The sequence below is a fragment of the Neopelma chrysocephalum genome, unplaced genomic scaffold (assembly GCF_003984885.1).
Source record: "Neopelma chrysocephalum unplaced genomic scaffold, ASM398488v2 Primary Assembly neopelma1_124, whole genome shotgun sequence".
NCBI classification, from domain to species: domain Eukaryota; kingdom Metazoa; phylum Chordata; class Aves; order Passeriformes; family Pipridae; genus Neopelma; species Neopelma chrysocephalum.
The window spans coordinates 3,534,496-3,551,010 of record NW_020897786.1 but is presented as its reverse complement, the minus strand read 5'-3'; the positions used below and the strand labels follow the sequence as shown (position 1 = coordinate 3,551,010).

At 44.4% G+C, this 16,515-nt stretch overlaps 2 protein-coding genes across 4 annotated transcripts in view; both read right to left on the bottom strand.

Moving 5' to 3' along the window:
* The window catches only part of DAPK2 (death associated protein kinase 2), a 41,473-nt gene extending 37,494 nt beyond the window's left edge, over positions 1-3,979 (bottom strand). Inside the window, exon 1 of one of the 3 annotated variants that reach the window (XM_027698151.1) lies at positions 3,886-3,979. Coding sequence is in view for 2 of the 3 variants with exons in the window: in XM_027698150.1 (XP_027553951.1) it covers positions 143-269 (127 nt within the window). In the remaining variant the exon portion in view is untranslated. Of the gene's footprint in view, positions 1-142; positions 387-3,885 lie in introns of those variants that run through there. The other 2 variants (XM_027698150.1, XM_027698154.1) reach the window with 2 other exon arrangements.
* Positions 3,980-7,676: 3,697 nt separating this feature from the next.
* TBC1D2B (TBC1 domain family member 2B) overlaps positions 7,677-16,515 on the bottom strand; it is a 32,360-nt gene continuing 23,521 nt past the window's right edge. Inside the window, exons 10-13 of the mRNA XM_027698149.1 lie at positions 16,258-16,375; positions 15,412-15,597; positions 13,976-14,097; positions 7,677-11,559 (exon numbers count right to left, since the gene is read on the bottom strand). Of these exons, the coding sequence (XP_027553950.1) occupies positions 11,364-11,559; positions 13,976-14,097; positions 15,412-15,597; positions 16,258-16,375 (622 nt within the window). The 3' untranslated portion in view covers positions 7,677-11,363. The remainder of the gene's footprint in view (positions 11,560-13,975; positions 14,098-15,411; positions 15,598-16,257; positions 16,376-16,515) is intronic.

Below are 16,515 nucleotides of genomic sequence, written 5' to 3'. Positions count from 1 at the left end.
GTTTGTCTGATGCTGCTTGCAATTGTTCAGAGCAGAATTTTCTGAGGTGTTGGTGAAAAACCAGTTCAGCCCTCACAGACTTCAAAAAAGCAAACAAAGGACAAAGCCAAGCCTTGCTGAAAACCCCAAACCTTTTGCTCACCTTGAATTGCAAAATTAAGTTCTGAGCACATGCAAAAGTCAAGTGCAGGAAAATGCCCAGGTATGAAGAGACACTGATGAGACTTGCCCAAAGATGGTAAATCCCTCAAGCTGACTACTCCCCTCATCAGAATCCCAGGCACAGGGTTATAAACAACATTAATGCAAACACACCTAAAAAATCATTGTTTTCAGAGAGAGTTCGTTGCCATTCAGAAGAGCGAGTTAAAAACATTGCTTTGAGAGTGGGGAACCCACCCAAAATGCCTCTGGGAACACAGTCACTTTATGTTTGATTGACAAGTTCACTCCTGTCCCAGCACCCTCCAAAGAACAAAGCTAATTCTGCAGGTGCACAGAACTCATGCAATATTATCTCAAAGATAACCAAGCAATTCTAATCCCTTTTGCTGATCTTTTAACTTGCACCCTTTTCTGCAAAGTGTAAATTCATCTGACCACCGCGGAACTGTTCCAGCAGCCCAGTCAGCCCAGAGCCTTGTTTTTGAAGGCTGAAGGCAAAACTGCTGCAAAGCATTCAGACCCCCCAGGGGCACCTCTGGTGTGTCGGTGTTTCCCACGTCCATCACCTCCCGTTATCCAATCCTGCCTTCCACAGACATCTCTCCCTGGCTTTCACCCAACAGTCACAGTTAGCAGATGCCCAAAATAGATCACACACTTGATGACCCAAAACAATTGCAATTAGCAAATACACAGCACAAGGGGGATAGGCCAACAACAGATAACCTTCACACGCTCAAAATTCACCCGAAATAAAAATGCCATTCACCAGCAGGAACATAACGCTCCACAAATATTATACACTGAATTTAGGAAATTAAGGTGATTTCACTTTCAAAGATTTTTTAAACTAAAAGGGTTTTGTTGGACTCCATTTGCAAGTACAGAGCACAAGAACATCAAAGGAGGAATGAGAGCCTTCTTTTTTTTTTTCTCTAGTCAGGTGGTGATTTTACTTACGGTGATCAGGGAAAGCAGAAATGAATTAGAGATGGTCATTCATCTTTGACTCACTCAGACAAAAAAGTTGTACATTCAGGAAATAGGACAAGCCACTTTCTTTCCTGAGCATTTCCATACCAAGGCCAGCCTCTACTCAGCATCTGTGTTGCTGTGTTTCCATAATGACACTCCATAGTATAGTAAATGTTTAATATAAGTATAAAATACCTCACCTTTTGCTGCTGTACCCAACTCTTGTTTACACAGATCAAATACCCCAAGGCAGCAAAGCACTGCTTACCCCGGGCAAATGATTTTCCTACAGACATGTAACAAAGCTCTAGCAAAGCCAGAAATAGAATACAGGCCTCTGAGATGGCAGTTTCAGGCACTAGAAACATCTCCTGCCTAATCTCTTCACATTCCTAAACTCTGCTGTACCATGAAATGGGAGTTTTTTTACCCTAAGAAATCAGTTTCCCATTGTGATCTAAGACACAAATTTAAACACATACTTTCTATCAGTATCTAGGTACAGACATTCTCCTCCCAGCACAGAAGTGCCTTTCTAGAGCAGCTTGTGCTGTGTGAAAAGACAAATTAATGTACTGAAAGCCACTCTCTGTAGAGAGTGACAGAATCTGCCTTAAGAGGAGCAGAAGGAAATAAGTTCTATTTCTCTCCTTTAACAAAGGTTTCCCTGCACAGGGAAGTTATTAGCTGGTCATTACCAAATTATGTGACAATCAGTGACTGGTCTATACACGCCAAACCATGATAAGTGTCCACCCACCACTGAATGAGAGCAGATTACAGAAAAGAGAGGTGAGACCAAAACTGTTGGACCATTTTCCTTGCCAGCAGCTTTAGATTTTTTTTCGTTTAGGGTGTCTTCTACTCTAAGGAAACCAGTTTCAAGTGACTGAGGTAACAGCTGACTCATCTTACTTTCTCAAGTACACCTGACATGAGCTGAATCACTAAACCCTTTGCCAACCTCAGAACTATCCCCTGTGGCATGTTTTTATATGACAAAACAACAGTTATACTACAGCAAAATCCAAAGCACATTAGAACAGACCAAAGTATCAACTTCCCTTATGAATTGTTTTATAATTCTGAAAAAACTACCAAAACAGTTTAGAGTCAAAACTGGACTATTTTAAATTAATCATTTGGGTGGGAAAAAATAAAAAAAAAAAATCAAACCCACCAAACCAATAAAAGTTATATTGTCTTCTAGTTTTGGTGCCTTTGGCTAAAAGAAAACAGATTTTTATAACAATTAAAGTGTTTTCCTCTTGAACCCTTCTTTCACTTTCACTCTTTCTTTGACATTTCCTTCTCTTTTCTTTCATCCAACAGGAAAAAAACCCCAAACCCAAACCACCCAAGTAGTTTTTACCCTTTACTTTCAACATAATTTTTAACTGTGCTAGATTTATTTAATTTCATCAAAACTCTTACTTTCACCAAAATATTTTCCTCTCAGAAAACAACAGCAGCCTAAAAATTTCTGCCAGAGAACTGAGGCAGTTATTACTGCCTACGTGTCTATAGAGAACACAAAACACACCCACCATCTGAGCACTCAGTCCCATTATGGAACCGCAGCTCCTGCCAGTGACACTCAAGGGATCCCAAATTTACCCTGCAGTAATTACATGTGTGGTGAATGACCCAAGGCTGTATTTCCAAGCTTCAGGCACACGTACCAAAGGCAGCTAATTCCAGCTCCCAGCGCGGAGCCAGGGGCCGGGGCTGGCGCTGTCAGCGATCCCAGCTCCTCGCGTGCCTGAGCGCTGATCCCGGCGCGGGCTCCGGGACAGGGAGCAGGGGAAGCCCGCAATGCCAGGCACGCTGGCACCGCCGGGCAGGCACCGCTCCCGGCCCCGAGGCGCCTGCAGGGATTACCGCCGCAGATAAGGCACATCGCTGCCCCAAAGTCGCCTCTGCCATCGCACATTTTTGGCAAATAAAAAGGCATGGGAAGGTCTGAAACCTACTGATGTTTCAGAGCAAACACCTCTCCAAAGGGGCAGAGTCGCGCTTTTCCCCACACAAGTAAGCAGGTGAGCGCTCCGATCGCCGTCCTCAGCAGGTGGTGGGTGACCAGCCAAAGCAGGAGCAATTGCCACGCGTTTCCACCCTCTAATTCACATCTTCCTTTTTGACTGTCCTCTAAAAAGATGCAGGCCAGGCCAAACCAGTCCCACTGCGCTGCTGCTCCAGGACCCCCAGAGGAGCAGGTGTACGGAAACCCACCGCATCCCGAGGGACGCTGTGTGAGGGAAAAGGCAGGGAGGAACTCGGGGATGAACACGGTGAGGTTGCACAGCACTGCCCGAACGGTGCCAGCGAGCTGAGGTGCCAACCCCGGACCGACTGTCCCCGACGGCTTCGGGCAGAAACGCGGCCGGGCCGAGCGGTGCTAACAGGTAACGGGGTGTTTGTGGAATGGCTGGACTGCCCAGCCCTGGGGGAGCTGCCCGGGGATGAATGACAGCTGCTCACCGAGGGGGTGCTGCGGGAGCTGCCCTTCCCCGGGTGGCTGCGGGAGGGAGCCGGCACACGCTGGGCGAGCGGGGACATCGCCCCACACCGACAGCCCGGCCCGCGGCACGGACGCACCGGGGCTCCCCCGAGCCCGCCCGGACGGACACCTCAGCTCGCCCCGAACCGCGGCACACGGAGCGGGGGCAGCGTGAGGGCGGCTCGGTGCAAGGAGCGCACGGAGAGAACATGGAGAGAGGGCTGAGGGGGGCAGCGCCCACTTACCGCATCCGCCGGGCTCGCGGGGCGCGCAGGGTCGGGGCCGGCAGGAGCCTGAGGGGGCCGTGCCGGAGGAGGGAGCCTGAGGGGGCCGAGCCTGAAGGGGCCGTGCCCGCCGCCCGCCCCGTGCCGGGAGCTAGAGAGGGCAGGAGGGCGGGCTGAGGGAGGGCCCGGCCCCGCGCTCCGCCCAGGGCAGCCCCGCGGGGGCGGCGGGGCCCGGGGTATCCTCAGGGACACGGCGGTAAGTGTGTGAGTGTGTGTCCCGTTCCGTGGCTCCTGGCGCGGCCGCAGCAGTGCCGTGGGGATGTGAGAGCCCCGCATTCCCACGTGTGGGATGCGGACAGACCACACTGGGCCGGCCCGAAGCGTTCCAGAGCAGCACAGCCCGCCCAGACTGATCGGAGAACAGTGCAGAGGTAGAACCTGATTTCTTTGCTTTAGTAGATACATGAAAACAATACCAAGGAAAATAAGGCAAGTTGCATGAACCTTGTTCTGTATTCTAATACGAGCCTAGATTGGTTATTGTGTGGTCTGAAACTCACCCTTACCCAGTGAAATTGCCCACTGCTTGTTCAAGACAGTGCTGTGATACAAAGAATGGTGATATAAAACAATATAAAGAATGTGATATAAAGACTTGTTCCCAGTCCTCACTGTGCACCTCAAGCTGCATTAACGTGCACGACCCCAACAAACCTCTGCCGCTCTGCTTTCCAAGCTGCCCCACCCCAAGCGTTGGCTACCAGCATTGACATCCTTCATAGGCTCACTCTCCTATCATAGAGACATCCCCAAAACCTGTAAAACGAGATTTTCTGCCTCTTTATTTGGCAGACAGTAATTGCAATAAATACTGTTTGGTCTCCTTACATTTATTCTGGGCAAGTTAATATCCATCATTTGTTAATGAGGAATGATGTGGGATTGTTCACACCTTCAAAATCAAATGCAAGTGCCAGTTTGCCTTCACTTCCAATTCTCCCTGTGGTTAATGTAACACAGAGCTATGGTAACTTACCATACATAATTAGGCAGGCTGTTCCCATTTGCAGTAAGATGCAAAGATAGATGAATTAAAAAATAATTTTGTTCTAGGCAAGTGCCTAAAGACAGTGCTTTTTATTATCACAGTTGAAAAGAAACTTGGGTTCAGACTCGTTTGAAGTCAAGAGGACGAACTGTGCCCTGCTTGCCTGCCCTGGGAGTGGTCACAGCCCACGGGTTCCACCCAACTCTCCCAATTCCAAAAGGAAAGTGGCTGCAGCTGATATTACACAGGGTTGAGAACAGGAAAGGGAAGCAATAGTAAAGGTTTCAAAGGGCAGTGGAAGTATTCAGAACTCTCTGAAAGGGAAATAAAGACACTGCATTCCTCACCTTTACCTCTACAATGCAATATGATCATGTGGAAGTCATAGAAATCGTCCTACAAAAATTCCCAGAGCAAAGGGCACAGCAGGAAGGCCACCTCTTTTGTTTGCTCCCAGCTGCAAGGAAGGGAACAAAACAGCACAACTGCTTTTCAAATCGGGACAAGCTCTCCCTAGACCCCGAATAACCCCAATTTGAATTTCCTATTTGCTGGCCAGCCCTGCCAGGTTTCCAAGAGCAAGGGTAACCTGAATGCCATCCCTGGTGCCATGTCCATAGGGTTTGCAAGCCCAAGCACAGGTTCTGCCTAAGGAAGTTGTAGCTCCTGCATCGTTCTGTAGTTGTTCACTGTTACAACACTAACTCAGACTTCTCTGTAACATGTTTGGCAATGAGGGTGAAAGCCTTGATGTGCATACAGGACAAGCACAGAAAGGAAAACTCAAAGCTGAGTAGTGTTTCCAGCAGGCAGCACCAGCAAACGCTGCAGCCATACATTTCCCAGCCCCCTTTAGGAAGTGAAGGAGAAGGAAGGCCGTACCTTATGTTCCCAAGGGGGAGTCCCAGGATCAAACACCAGAAAAACACCACCTGCATTTCTTAAAACAGGCAAATAGCTTATTTTACAGTTTAATCACCAATCACAGTGCCTGAAGACATCACTGAGTCTGTTCCTTAGCACAAACCTGAAGTCTCAGAGGCAGCTCACTGCAAAAATGGGACTGGTTTGTACACACCAAAGATCCACTGCACTTGAGGGACACAGGCAGGATGCAATTGCTCAAGGGTAGGAGAATGTTAATCAAGGCCAAAGTCCTCTTCATTTCACAGGTATATTCTAGTATCAAATGTTTTAATTACTTTACTTCTTTTTACAACACCCCAGACTAATTTAGGGTCGAGCATATTTAGTTTTCTTACTAAATAACTGTTTGGTTTTTAAAATCACATCTAGTGTACAGTCCTGAGCTTTGCTTTCTCGTCTCACCCTCTGAAAAGCAGGCACTACAGATGGGCATCATTGAGCTGGAGATAAATGTGGCTCCTACAGCACACAACACCACTCTAACTTCCTTGTGACTGAACCTTTTACCTTCTTTTGCAGGGAGGCAGTTTCCAAGGCAGGGCACACCCTTCCTTTGCATTATCTGAGGGAATGTACTTGTTTGGGAATTCCTAAAGCTTCAGCACTACATGGGTTCTGCTTTCAGCTGAGGTCAAGGGGCTGCAGATAAGGAAGCTATGTTTAGCACTCCTGAAAATCCCACAGAATGAGCACCTGACATGCTGTAATACCAGCAGGTTCAGCGCGTGCTCTGCTCCTCTGAGGCACCCAGAACACAGAGAGGCTCTGCAGTTATTGGGGCTCAGTTCAGGGTAGGCCAACTGTGTTTATCCCCTCTCTCAGTTATGCATTGCTTAGGAACCAGCCTAAGCCCCACTCACGTCCTTACTGCAATTCCACTGAGAACAGATGTCTCAAGCTTAGTCCCAAGGAGCAAATGGGAGTCTCAGCTGTTCTGTGCAGGCCCCAGCAGCTGCAAGGGCAGCACAACCTGCTCAAGCTAAATATGCCAAGTGTCCAAGTGAGGACATTGCTCTCTGTGCACTCTTCCCAGAATTTTCTGTTTATTTCTGACTTCAATTTGCAGTATACAGGACAGGAGGTCCTTAGGCCATAGTCATGTTCTGCCTCAACTGCTGATCTCTATCCTGTTTTGCAACCCCTTTGAACAGATTTCCAGCTGTGCCAGTATCTCCTGCTATAACAGCTTGCCATTCTGTAGCAGAGCCAGAGGACAAGAACAGTGCACTATTCACCTCTACTTATGAAAGATCTGCTTGGACATGCAAGTTAAGTCAACTCCTGTTTTTTCCTCCCTCACAAACCTTTAGCTGTTCAGTTTTCTATCAAAGTAGCTGAGGTACTTGATAGCCTCTTTAAGGGAATTAAGCAACTCCACAATGCAAAAGTCATATCTGAAAGACAGACATTGGGACTGGATTTCCAAATTAATTCAGTACTTGGTTAAAGTTTCAAAGCAGCTGAAATTATACATTTGACTATAAAGCCTTTAGCAGAACATCAGTACCAAGCCTCCAAGAGAGGCTTCTGGTGTCAGGAGAGATCATACAAATCCATGTTTCCTAGAAAGTGTGTTCCCTGTGAACACTCCTGATTATTTCATCTTCCCTTCCCTCCTCTCCCAAGAAACTAAGGACACCAATCCCAAGTTGACCCAGTCAGCATCACCTGCATGCAACATGTTTATAGTTCACATCTTCAAGCTTCAAAGCCCAATTGGATTCTCTCAAATCACAGTATCAGACAAAAATACAAGCTCTGCTACTGGTTTGTTCTGATTGCACCTGCAGATATTTCCATCTGTTATGGAAAAAAAAAAGAGAACAAGACCAAGCTATAAAGGAATAAACAATTTATTTTTTTCTTTACATTGATATTTATGAATATTTATAATATCACTTCTGTTTTGTGATTCATATTTCTTGTACCGCATATTGCTGATTTCTGACGTGGCACTTAAGGGAACAGTCACAAACTGCTACACAATTTCATTAAATTAATCCATTTTCCATTTCTCAGTTAAACATGACTGAACATACAACTCTGGCAAATTTGACACCATTCAGTCATTCCTGATGTCTCCAGAAAGAAAAAAAAAATCTTTCCCTTTCTGCTGAAATATCTTACCATGGTTACAAAAACCATGGGGAAGGGGAGAACCTCTCACAGAAGACACTTAAAGGGCAACAAAAAAATCCTTTTTACTGATTACATAGCTGGTAAAAACACCACCAAACAATGTGATAACACTGGATGATAACACCACCTGTACCCACGGGCAGGTAGAGCTGAAATACTGTGCAGTTCTAGTAACTAGAGGTGTAGTGCCCCAATTTTTTGGCCTATTTAACAGAAGGTAATACAACATTTTAAACAGTTAGCCAGAAGTTTCACTGGGAAAGCTTTGCACATGTGTAAGGAGATGGAAGAATATTCTGCAAGATGCAACTTAGTGGTTTGGTTTACATCACATATTGTGGGAACCATGCATAAGGAACTCTTGGCACGTGTGTGCATCACCTTGAAGTTAAAAAATCGTCTTGGCAGTCTTTATTTGCATTAACAGCTCAGTCTCCTCCCAGCTGGCTGGCAGGAGTGTTCAACCCTCAGGCACCACTTCACAAGCTCCCACCCAAGCACACACTCTGGGTACCTTCAGCTTCTGCAGGCCCCTCAGTCACTCTGGATTTTGGCTTGGTTCTATCAGTGCCTGAGTATCCTGCATGTCCCTAAGGAGTTACTGCTCTTTAAAGTTACCACTAGGAAACCAAGTCACCCCAAGACATTTGCAACAGCAAGCAGGGCAAGCTGCCCCTGAGGGCGCTTCCTGCTGCCTGCTTCTCATTTCTGCTCTGTGGAGACTTCTAGTGGTCAGAGCTTCTATGCCTCTGCAACTTTTTGACCTTTAAAGTCATCACTGAATCAGTAAAGAGGCTTAACAAAAGGAAGCCAACAGCTTGTTGGGAACTTGAGCATAACAGCATCAACTCGTTTCATATTTGCAAGCTGACAAAAAACCCAGAGACAACATGACTTCCACAAGGTTCCTACATTCATGAATTGGAGTCACACCCTGGCAGAAGAAACAGCTACTTATTTTTACTGTACAACTGGGTAACAACTTATATAATGAAACACACAACACAGGCACACGCAAATTTAACCACCAGCACAACTGGAACAAAAAAAGTGGTCTTGTAACAGGTCCTGTTTTCTCAGCTGAGAACTTCCTGAACAGTTGCCCTATGGTTGGTTTTATCTTCACAACCTAAAGACTTCAATGGAATCAGTCTGGAAACATCTCCTAAAGTCATAGGACTAGTTCATAGTGAAGACTCAAACCCAAAGAATAACAGATTGTAGAAACAGGGTAGGTACAAACTTTAAGTTCTTCACCTTAGTATCTCAATAGTGGCCACTGAAAGAAAGATCTTCAGCTTAGGAAAAAAAACCCTCACAACTTTAACACTTGAAAACATTAAAGCAAATAAACAAGAAAAAAGCCAACATGACAGATTGATTTAGAGACCAGCTCTTTCAAAACCAAGACAGCATAATTAGAAAATTAGAAAACCTGGTCCCATTTTTGTATTCAAATACTGATTGTAAGTAGAAAAAGAATACAGTACATGCAGTAATATCAAAACCCTGCCTGACAAACTCCAGTACACAACCAAGACTAACTAGGGAATTTAAAAAAAAAACCCAAACTACTACTTGCAATAGACAAGGCAGGGGACATTGTAGAAGATAAAGAACATACAAATCAAGATGATCACACCATGGGTCCCTCATTGGCAATGATTGGCTGGCTAAGTAAAAATTTTGTCATATAGGAAGCGTATTTCATATCAAAAGTAGTTCTCTAAGTTACAACTTCACCTCTGATTAAATAGTTCCCTTCCAGATAAACTAACTTATACTATGCTAACTTGGAGAAGGCTACAACTAAATTCTCTAAAATAAAATAAAAAAAAAAGTGCTGTGAAACAAAAGCAGGATTTTTCTCTGCACACACTTAAGTTTATAAATGATTACATGATTATACCCAGTAAAGCACTAGCTACATCTCAGAAAAACAAAACACAAGAAATAAAAGCTGGATGCACTTGACTCTTCCCAATGACTCGTTTTGGTTTTGTGCCAATTAACCACTTCCCCAGAGCTGCGTGATTTGCTGCCTAGTATTTGAATCCTGGATTTACCATGACACAACACTTAAGTCAATCCAACAGCCTGAAGATATAACAGTTTAAGAGAAAACATTGCAAAGTCCAGAGAGTGGCCAGCAAGAAGGACACCCTCCTCATCCTCACAACTTCTAGTCATGAAATGAGAAAGAGCAGCCTCCAGTCACAGCAGAAACACTGCAGCTCAACCCCCAGGTGTCTCCTTACAGCTGCCTTGCAGGAAGTGCATCCAACACCCACAGTAAAGCTGAGCACAGAAGAGAATATTGCATTTTTCTGTTGGAAAAGGATCTTCAATTCGTGACCTTTCAGCTCCTCTGATTGATTGATTGATAACAGCCACCATTATTGTACAACAGGTCTGCATTCATGCACAAAGAACACTATGTTTCTTCTTAAGGAGCAAGACTTCACCTTAAGTCCTAAATAGGAAGAAGTATTAAAAGAAGAAAAGAGACAAACCAAACCATAACAAAACAAACCTTCAATAGATACACAAATAATTACCCACTAAAGCATGGTACTCCTGTGACAAGCTCCATTCTTCCACAATATCTGAAGTTTGGTTGTGACGTTTTTCAAAACATTGCAATCAGAAAAGTGACTAGAAATAAAATGCACTAAACAGAATTTGATCTGTAAACCCCTTGGCATTAATGAGAATCTTTATCAACACAGCTGCCCTGAAAAGCATAAATGATGTTTGATATCACTGTTTCAGTACACACTGAACATTCAGTGGTAAATAGGTACTTGTTTCAGCTTTCCTTTAGAAAACAAATATTCAAGTGTTCTGTTTGAGATCCATTTCACATCACTTCAGGAAAAGACAAAGGAATGTAAAAGTTCTTCCTGTGCTTCACTCCATACCTTTCTAGTTAGTGACCTCAGGAATAGCTAAATTGAGCCAATCTGAGACCAAGAAATGTGATGTCCTCTCACATTGAACCTGCACTACAAAAAAACACGATTACACCAAAAACACACAGAATAGCAATGAGTGCAGTAAACAGAGCAGGGACTTTTCTCACTCTGGTTTCACAGCCAGACATTCAGGGTACACTGGGGGAAAAAAACAACAGGCAGTTCAGCTGATTGCCTGAACTGAGACAGGTATTAAGTGCTCTACAAAGGACTCCATGAACATCAATGTAAACAGAAGTGTTTGGCCTCCACACAAAGCGCTACTGCTGAAAGTGCTGGGGTTTGGAAATCTGTCCTGCATGTTTCCAAAAGCAACTCGTTTACATTCTGTTTGACAGGGGGAAATAAAGTGTTTTGGAGGTTCCCTCCCTTTGGTCTCGCTCCCAAAGGACAGTTTCTGCTGGGCAGTCTCAGCTGTCCTCCTCATCGTCACTAATGAGGTCCCTTTTCTCCACACACGTCTCCCGCTCCCGCAGGAAATCCTCGCGAATGGCCTCGAGCTCCGTCAGCTCCAGACGCACCTTCTCCAGGTGGTAGGTCCTCCTGTTCCTGATTTGCCGTAAGGGAAAGGGATTCAGGTCTCCAAAGGCAATAGCAGTCAGCTTCCTGTAAGGTTCCACAACGTTAGAAGACAATCAATCAGTCACGGTTGGTGCTTTTTAAAACCACTTTTGAACTTCACCCGTATCAATTCTTATTGTATGGCATATCTCCGGTCTCTCCCACTTGACAGGTCTCAGATGTTATCAGGATTGCCAGAAGTTTCTAAAAAGCACTCCGTTTTAAGGTTATTTCAAGCATTGAAGTGTTATCAAATGCTCAGGAGTTCACAAAGCAAACTCTGTATAATGCTGCAGAGATCACAGCCCTGACAGCACCGAGCAGAAGACACGAGCTGGGATAATCAGAGCTTCCCTGACTCCACTGAACACTTGGCACACCCTGTTACCCCACTGTAGGTTGGATAACTTCCTCCACAGAACCCACTGAAGCCCCTTCAACCCCAAACCAGTCAGCTCTCCAGTTAACCAAGACAACCTGACAACGAGGAGACCAAGAAATCCTGGGATGACACAAATGCAGCCCAGGAGAACACAGAACGTGTCCAAGCCAAACTGACACAGCGAGGAAGCTCTGGGCTTTTGCTGCTGGAGCACAGACACCTCTGAGCTGGTGCCAAGCCAAGCTTGTCAGGGCACAGCAAAGCACCCCAGAGGGTCCAGCACCCTCCCAGAGTGATGCTGCACCACATCCTTCAGTCACAGCACACCCAGCAACTCATCTGTCTAATCAGTCCAAAACAGAGTTAACTACATCATTGTTGCTGATCTACACCTAAAAATATCTCACTGTTTACTAAGGAAAAAAAGGGGAATTGGAATATTTAATTTATTCTACTTGAATTATCAGATGAACCCAAATATTAGGAAAACTTATTTGGACAGTTTATTTAAGGCTATTTTTGTATTTTTGAGTGAACAAGAATGATTTCCTGCTATTTCTACACAGAACACATTCCAACAGCTTCTCTACCTGTGCACAGCACGCCATGGAACACAACTTGTATCTGCAGAAAAACCTAACTATGACACCCTACAGCCCAGAGTATACTCATGCACATGTCTAGATACTTTACTAGAGAGTTTGAACTTAAAAACCCTCTGCAAAAAGATTTTTAACCCAATCAGGACACCCATGAATTCTTTAAAAAAAAATATTTCTGAATTTTTTCCTCTACAACGTGACTTTTGGTCCTTATCAGGAAAGACATTGTTCTACACGCTTTTGTACTGTCCAAATTTTGATGCTGTAACACTTGTACAAACGTAAAAAATAAGAAACCAGGCAGCTGGAATCACATCTTGTCAGTCCCAGCAAACCCTTATTCCCTAGGTGGCACTGCAACACCACTTGCAACTCCCACTTTTAAATGTGTAAGCAAAGGCTTACAGAGCATATTTGTATTGTAAATATCTTTGATGCACTGAACGCTGTCCTCGCTTGAACTCCCCATCTGCCAGTGACACTCCATCAGCTCATTTTGTTAACAGCAAAATGAGGTGTCTTTCAGCAATATTAGAAGCCTTTAAAATAGGTTATTTCAGCACCAGAAAGTTTAGACACGAGAACCAAGATGTCATTTCCAGAAGCAGAAAGGGAATGGAAACCAAAATCTTCACCTCTGATTAAATATCAAAATTTTGTTCAAATTAGGTAAAAGCAAAAAGATTTCATTTTTTTCTCTCTACATCAGTCCCAGCAATCCTTTTCAAGCACAGAGTAAGATTATTGAGTTTTAACTTCTCTCCAGTCAAAACAAACACAGGAAGTAAAAATATTAAACAGCTCTTCCAGCAGGATTCAAAGTATAAGCCTAAGTTTATGTGGAATTTATTACAGTACAAAAACCACCTCAGATTTCAACATATGATTTTGCACTAAATTGAAAATCAGTGAGCTTCAATATATGTGCTGAATATTTTCAGACATTAAACCAACCCCAATATAACTTTTTAGAGATTAATCTGCTGCTCTACAGTCTTGAAACCAGGAACCTAAAAACACCAGACCCTGATTTACAAACTGTAAGTCCTATGCAAGGACTGACAAACAGAAGAGTATCTAATTTGTGTTTATCCTCTGCTTCCAAGTACATCTCAGAATCAGCTGGAGCCACTGGCAGTAGCCTATACATTAAATGATGTACAGATCTAAGCCTTGTAGGACATGGCTCACATCTTTAATACTGTGAGCCAGGACGTGGTTTTATTTACCATAAAACATTTTGCTAAATGAAGTTGTGTCTGCAACACTGGGTAACGTCCATCACATCTCACAATTACCAGCCCAGCATTCATCACTTCTGCCACATCAAAGTGCTCATGGCAAATCTTGGCAGTCAGCTGCATCTCTAGTTGCTTTATACTTGATTTAGGATCTAGATAAAACCAAAACAACCCCCCCACACTTCTCCCATGCCCCACTACAAGTCTTCCAAGGACACCAAGTGCGAGTTCCCCACCTGGCATCGAGGATGTTGCGGGTGAAGTAGCGAAGGTACTTGAAGATGGACATGGAATCCTGCAGCTTTAAGATTTCCTCTTCTTGGTATTTAAAAAGTGCCAGGGCAAATCGGAATATTACCTGAGAAAACACCCAGTATTCAGGATTTGTTAGTACAGAATGCACAAGCTCTCATTTTCATCTTGATAAACTCCAAGGAAAAGTGTTGCTCTCACAGAGGCTGCACGTGAGCTCTCTAATCACACCTCCCTCTATCCCCCCCTTCCCTGGCCCAGTCCCGTTTCCAAAAGCTGCCAAATACTTCTGTTGTGGCTGTACCCAAGGCCAGCTGTCCTGCAGACCCATCCACAACACAAGGCTCAGTTTAGAGATTCAAATTCTTGGACACCTTTAGCTCCAAATTCAGTTGTAGCACCCAGACTGCTGGGCCTATTCAATGCATTTATTAAGTTATTTCACAGCTAAATTTAAGTTTTGATTTTTAAACAGGTTCTTTTCCAAGGCCTTGAATTTTCCCAACATGCTGGGGACCTGATGCTGAAGGAATTTCTGATACCAGTTTGTCCATCGCCATTGGCACGAGCTGGAAGCAGCATTATTTCCCTTCATTCCAAAAAGGCTTTGGTAAGTTCTGAACTTTGCCAGTCTGTGCCTGGCTGCATTTTCAAATTGCCAAGACACTTAACTGAAGTGAATGAACACCCAACCACTCTGTGTTTGAATGTCCAACCAAGGTCAGCGAGAAATCAGCTCACACACAGTTTTTGTCTTATTTTATAACTCACCTGTTCTCTCCAGTTGCCTACAAAATCTATTTTAGTGTTTGAAACCAATGACTTTTTTCCTGCACTGATTTAATTTCACTGCAATTTTAGAGGAATGAAAACTCCTTCAAATCCCCCCTTAATTTATGACGTAGAGTCACTGTTTGTCATTTGTGCTTTAAATGTCTGCAGAGATAAAACAAATATTTGCTGCAGAGAAAAGCTAAAAATCAGCTCTTGGTTACAAGTAATTTTTACATCTTTTCAATACTTCTAACTTCTGCCTCCATCACCTCATCTTCCTTCTTTATAAGAGTAGCTCTCACCTTGATATAATTACTTGAAACTCATTGACAGCTGCTCGTGGGAATAAACAGCACTGCCTGGACTTTTATTTTTCAAAGGGAAAAAAAAGGTGGTGGCAAAAGGAAAATACTTGCATTTAAAATTCTTCCATGTAACTCAACCCCTTAACTTGCAGAGCACAGATAAAATGGAAAATGCTTTGACTGGTTATTTATGCACATTTCCTCCTTTGTTTTTTTTTTCCTACCAGTGATTTTAAGCAACAAGATTCTTGTGAAACCACCTTCCTCCCCCCCTGAGCTTAATAACAGCAGGGTGGTTTTTCTCAGGTAACAAATGAACAATCTCAGCTCCTTCAGCTCACCTTTGGTCCCTCATAGAGGAAGGAGTCCCAGATTTTGAAAAGGATGTCGCTGACCACGCTGTCCACAAACACCACCAGGAACCAGTTGAAGGTGATAAGGGTGTAATCCACTTTGTACTGCTCAAAGTGAGCGTGAAGCCGGGGCAGCTTCTCACTCATCAAGTCCTTGAACACCCGCTGATCAACCTGAACAGATGACAAACAGGTTATTATTGCTCCTAATTTTCCAACAGTCATTCCAAGCAGGGCTGTCACCAGCCTGTAAGTGCAAGTTTTTCAAGAGGTAACCAGAAAACCCAGGAGTGTCCAGATAACACTTCCAGGCTATACCCACCCAAATACAGAGCCATCCCAATGCACACCCCCCTTGCTGACACACTGCCAGCTTCTCCAGCCAGCCCCTGTCCCACAGGGCTCCTCTCACACAGAGGGTGTGTTGGCATGGCAGGTCACCAGGGCTGCACTGCTGCAGGAGCACTGACTGAGCTGGGAGAGACCTGGATGGAGGAGGCAGCCTGTACAGGGCTGGAAGCAGAGCAGTGCCACAGCACAGACTGCTCCCAGGACTGTAAAATGCTCCCTCAGGGCCCATAACCACCATCCCCCCAGACCTGAGGAAAGAAAGGATAAATCCACTCCACGCTGTGAAGCCAGTGATGAGAAGCAGGGTTAAGGTTGGAGCTCCAAGCACAGCACTGAACAATTATTTCAGTGTCAAGCCCTCCTCCAAACAAGGGCCCTGGTGCCTGGACCCCACCCCTGTCACCTCAACCCCAGAAAGGCCTGTCAGCCAGTTGCAAAGGGAAGCTTTTGTCTGGCTGCAGTTCCCAGGAGCAGAGCACATACCTGGGATCCCAGCAGTGTCTTAGTATAATAATCACGAGGCATGAAAACTTCCACTATTGTCACCAGACACCAAAAAGCATCTTCCTGTTCCAAGTACAGAAGTGCAATTGCCACCAACCTGAAAATAGGGTTTATTTGAAGGAAAAGATTATCATAGCATCACAAACTATATTAAGAACCATTACAATAAAGTGGTTTTGTTCAGCTGATAAATCAGGAAAGCACTAAACAGCAAAACTGTTACTGAAGTTTCAGATG